The sequence below is a fragment of the Mus pahari genome, chromosome 20 (assembly GCF_900095145.1).
Source record: "Mus pahari chromosome 20, PAHARI_EIJ_v1.1, whole genome shotgun sequence".
NCBI classification, from domain to species: Eukaryota; Metazoa; Chordata; class Mammalia; order Rodentia; family Muridae; genus Mus; species Mus pahari.
This window is the reverse complement of record NC_034609.1, coordinates 1,863,529-1,869,078: the sequence shown is the minus strand read 5'-3', so window position 1 is coordinate 1,869,078 and position 5,550 is coordinate 1,863,529. Positions and strand designations below refer to the sequence as shown.

Genomic DNA, 5,550 nt, shown 5'->3' with positions numbered 1-5,550 from the left:
TCCCAGGGAGCCTCTGGAATCCCTGTGCACTTCCCAGGGAGCCTCTGGAATCCCTGTGCACTTCCCAGGGTGCCTGTGGAATCCCTGTGCACTTCCCAGAGTGCCTCTGGAATCCCTGTGCACTTCCCAGGGTGCCTCTGGAATCCCTGTGCACTTCCGAGGGTTCCTCTAGAATTCCCATGCACTTCCCAAGGTTCATATTCAGGGAAAACCAAACTGAAACATGAAAATGTGTTTCTGTAACAGCAGATACAAGGATACAGGGATACAGGGCTGTGAAAGGAAGACAAGAACAGTCTGTGGCCTTGGTTGATCTGAGGGCTTCCAGACACAGCACCAAAACCATGAGTGGTAAAGCCAGCAACAGCCCCTGAACTCCTCTGCCCAGTGGCATCCCTGCGGCAGGGTCCTGCTGTCAGGAAGAGGTGAGAGGCTTTCCGAGGTGGGGCCTAGGGGGAAGTCTGTAGCTCCCTGGAGGTATGCGTTCACGCAAAGCCTATTGATCATGTGAGCCAAGTCTCTTTCTTTCCGTGGCTCCCTAAAATCTCAGAGGTTTTTACTTGGCTACAATTCCCTGCCATGATGTGCTGCCATGGTACTGGCCTAAGCAGCAAGCCAACCAGTCAAGGATGGGGTGTCCCTGAAATGGCCAGGCAAAATAACTGCTTTCTTCTTACAAGTTGATGATCTCAAACATCTGCTGTAGTAACAGAAGCCAGAGTACTTGCTACACTTAAAAAAACCTTCTAGGCTGGGAAAATGGCTGGAGGGTAAAAGAGCTTGTTGTGCAAATGTGAGGACCTGTGCTTGGACCCCTGGAGCCACAGAAAAACTGGGTACATGGTACACACACTACACAGCAAGTGCACACACTCACTGCACAGCATAAGCAAATGCACACATTGCAAAGCAAGTATATATTCACAGAAAACTTCTTTCAACAATTATTTTCCCCAAGAGAATGTAGTGAAGAGCCACAGACCAGAAAAAATTAAAAATAATATATCTAATAATAATAATGTATATAGATACTCTATTTAAAGGCTTTTAAAAACATAACAGTTAATAAGTAATACAATTTAAAGAAAAACGGGGGGGGGGGAAGATGAGAATGGATATCACACCAAACAAGTATACAAGAAGATGTCTAACCCCATCAATCATTGGGAAAATGCAAATTGAAAAGCACAGTGTCTCCCAGCATGCAGCAAAGAAAAACATTCAAACTAAAATAACTAGCCGTGCCAAACGTCGTTAGCTAGGGTGTGGGGCATTCTGCACTCTCAGGTACATCACATGGGAATGTAAAACTCTAATGATTTTGGAAGATGTTCTGGTGTTTCTTATGAAAACAAAAATCTATGTGCTGTGTCCACCAGGAATTCCACTGCCTGGTATTGACCCAAGAAAAGAGAAGGCATCTGTCTTTTCACAAAGACTGGCACAGGGTTGTCTGGATTTAGACCATGTCAAGGGTCTACCAACAGGTGGATTGATTCCATGAATGAACTGCTGCCTGTTCACTCAGTGGTGTACCATGCAGAGACCCCGACAAAACTGCACTACAGAGCTTCTGAACACGCAAACAGCATGGATGGGTCTCAGCGGCCACGTCTAGTGAAGGAGGCTCACGAAAATGTCTCTTCTATGTGACACCAGAGTACTCAAGCCTGCCAACAGAAAGCCAAAGAGACCACCTAGGAGAGAGCAGAGGGTCACCCCACAGTCCCCCCCAGGCTTGGGGAAGCAGCTATAGCTGGATATGGTACTAGCCTGGTTGCTGGGTTAGTGCCCTGGGTATATGGCTGTTTCAAAACTTAAACTATGTATTTTAATGTGCTCAGTTTATTGTACATCAGCTATATCTAAATAATAGAACACCAAGACACTAAATTATGTTGAATCAGCCTGGGTGATAGGTATTCCCCAGCAACAGTGGACAACAGAGGAGAGATGTTGGAAACCCTGCTCTACCTGTCTCTTACTTATTCCCTTTAAGCAGGGTCTCTCATGAACCTAGAGCTGGGCTGGCAGTTAGTAAGCTCCAACAAGCTTCCTGCCTATGAGGACAGCCATGCCAGCTATTAGGTGGGCACTGGGGATTTGAACCCAGTTCTTCATGCTTGCTTAGAAAACACTCTTACTTATTGACCCATGTCTCCAGGTCCACACACTAAATTTGATTGTACTCTTTGCCTTTGCACAATGAACAGAATTCACTGAGAATGAACTATAAGATTGAACTGTTATCTCTAATAAGGATGGATTTCAATGAGATCAGCGGGGAAGACACATCTGACCTCTTGCAGACAATAAGCCGAAATAACACTTAAACACAGGAGAGTTGTTCTAAACCCCGTGTTGTTTTTCAGGGTAAGGCACGAGCTTTGCCAACCATCACCTTACATTTCTAAGATGTTTTCAATCACACTATAATGCCACACCTACTCATCTCTGAGCTCACCTGAAGACGAGCTTGCCTTTTGATACTGGAAAAGTTCAGAGACAGCAGCAACCCCCATACAAAGCACTAGAAAGTGACCTGTGCTCCTGGGCCAACAGCACAGAGGAAAGAACACTGCAGGGCCAGAAACTGACTTCTGCTTCCACAGGGCTATTGCTATAATCTTGGCCGCTGAGCCTGTCAACATTTTCCTTCCCAGAGTAGAGAAATCTATCGTTCAAACCATACAAGCCAAACCTGGACAATGAATTCTCCAAATGAAAGTGTGGAAAATTTCTCAAATATGAAGAACCCATTGAGCATGGCTGTCTAGAGCACTCTTTGAGCAATAGCTGAAAATGCTGCTTAAAAAGCGACACAAGGAAGGGAGAGCTGCCTGTTTAGTATTCTGTAGAAGCCGCTAACCCACACTTCAGCTAGATCTTTGATTGATGAAACTAGAAACAAGCCCAGAATCTACTTTCTGTATTTACCCAGGTCATGAGAGATGCCTCCTATGAAGACTAATGAATATAGGATTCAATGTTTGGCAAAGACTGAGATGATCCAAGCTGGCTCTGGACCACTAATAATGTTTTTGAAAGATTGGGTTGTTAGATTAATAGTTGTGGAAGATGGACACTATTTATGCAATGTTAAAGCAAACATTTTTATGAACCAAACATTTCCTAAATTGCAAACAAAAATGTGAAACTCTATCTGACACCTGTAGCAAATCTGAGAGCCTTCCATGGTCCAGGGCACAGAGCCATACCCTTTTTGTACACAGGCTCTCTCCCAAGGCTAGACAAAGAAAGGGCACTGTAACTGGATCTTAACCCTTGCACTCTCCCTCTGGATGGATGCTTCCATTCTTTCCACAGCCATGTGAAGCCAGTTGTCTGGCTTTGCTGTGTCAAGTTGTGTGTGTGTGTGTGTGTGTGTGTGTGTGTGTGTGTGTGTGTGTGCACATGTGGAAGTGTGTGCATGCTTGTGTATGTGTCTGTGTGTGTGTGCACATGCCTATGTGCATGTGCGAGTGGGTGCTTGTGTATGTGTGCATGCACACATATGTAGTCACTGCACACTGACTTTGTGGAGATCAAGGGCTCTACTTACATCATGCATGGAGTCTAGAAGCTTCGTCAGTTGGTAGAACCTCTGCCAACTCTGTCCAGAACTGTTGGGACACTTGGTGACCATTTTCCTCAGTTCTTTGATGTAATTTGTCCTCATCTCCTCAAACGCAGCCTGGCTCTTGAGGCCATCTTTTGGAACTGTGTTAAGAAATACATATATAAATCCACATGTGAGGAACACAGCTTTATCATCTTTGTAGTTCCACAGCCTCAGGTAATTTAAACTCACATAATGGTTTTGAGGCTGGACTATGTCTTAGTTAATCCTCATTATGAATAGATATGGCAAACATTCTCTCTCTCTCTCTCTCTCTCTCTCTCTCTCTCTCTCTCTCTCTCACTCACTCACACACACACACAGACACACAGTCACGCAGAGAATGATAACTATTAGACGTGGGTTATTCACATATGTTAGTTAGCTCCTTCTGTTCTGGCACCAGTATTATTACATATCTCTCTATTATCCTTTATAGGTGAGGAAACTGGACTGTAAGTGGATTCATTACTATGGAGTGTAGAATAAACCCACTTTCAGCAGCTACCTTCTAGACACCATGTTCCACCTGGTACATGGACTGTTCTCAGAGTGTCTTCTGAATCCTAGCTTACCTTAGCTCAGGGGCAGGAAAACACCTTTCAGTATCACGGGACAATCTAAGCTGAGGCTGGTCATGGATGGCAGCATTTTCAAATTCAGGTTTAATCGCTGACACCATGGGAATTGGCCACGTACCACCTGGACAATGCTGAATACATAGTTTCTATGTCTGCCCCAGGACCCCCTGACTATGCAGGCATCACATAGAAGTGTGTATTGGTTTGCCCTTATGCAGAGCCAGCAACAACAGTCTGCGCTCCAATGAGAGCTAATGTTCACTTTTAACTTTGATGAAGTAGAAAATGAAAGATCATATTTCTTGTTTGTTTGTTTGTTTTGTTTCGTTTTTAAGTAGGTAGGTTTTGCATTGAAACAGAATATTCCCTTACAAAGACTGTTTGAGGAGCTGAGGATGTAGCTCAGTGGTTTGTCTAACATGCACAACACCCTGGGTTCCCTAGATAGACCGCACCCAATAGGGAAAACTTTGGAGTTCACAGCATTGTGCAGCCATGACTCCCATGCCCAATTCCATGCTCTGTTGAAAGGAGCCACCTGGCAGGACAGATTACAGAGGGGGGAAAGAGGGTCATCAATGGCACTGCCATTAAAGATGCCTCTTTGAAATTCGGCTTTCTGCTTGTTTTCCAGTGTGGTGGATAAGTGGCAATACATAGACTTTAAAACTATGAACAGTACAATTACCTAGAACTGATGTTTTAGGAGTTAAAGACCTCATGAAGACTCATCCTGTGATATTAACACTGTGAGCTTCTATTATAAGAACCCTTTATTATTATTATTTTTAAATAAACAGTGAAAGTTTATTTGACTTAATAAAGCAAGTCTATTTGATTAATTAAAATAAAATAAATAGCTCCTAAACTTACCATCATTTCACAAAGGAATAAGCATTAACATATCAACATACAACAAGCAACAAACCTTAGAATAAAAATGAATCTCAGAATAAAGTTAGCTTTCTGCAAATGTCACTTTATTCACCTGAGTTTTCTAGTGATAATAGTGCTCCCCCATTCCTCCCCATTCAGACTCTCATATATCCTAGGCTACCTGAAACTTCCTACGTGGTAAAGCGGGCCCTGAAATTTTGATTCTTCTGCCATTTCCTCAGGTGACTGTAATTCAGGGATTTAATATATATATTTTTAATTTTTATTTTTTTACTAGATATTTTCTTTATTTACATTTCAAATGTTATCCTGAAAGTTCCCTATACCCCCCCCGCCCCTGCTCCCCTACCCACCCACTGTTCATAGCAGCCTTATTTATAATAGCCAGAAGCTGGAAAGAACCCAGATGTCCCTCAATAGAGGAATGGATACAGAAACTGTGGTACATTTACA

General features: G+C 43.3%; 1 protein-coding gene across 1 annotated transcript in view; it reads right to left on the bottom strand.

Annotated features, from left to right (window-relative positions):
- The window catches only part of Nr3c2 (nuclear receptor subfamily 3 group C member 2), a 345,164-nt gene that overhangs the window by 23,484 nt on the left and 316,130 nt on the right, over positions 1-5,550 (bottom strand). The window contains exon 8 of the mRNA XM_021220574.2: positions 3,563-3,720. Within this exon, the coding sequence (XP_021076233.1) occupies positions 3,563-3,720 (158 nt within the window). The remainder of the gene's footprint in view (positions 1-3,562; positions 3,721-5,550) is intronic.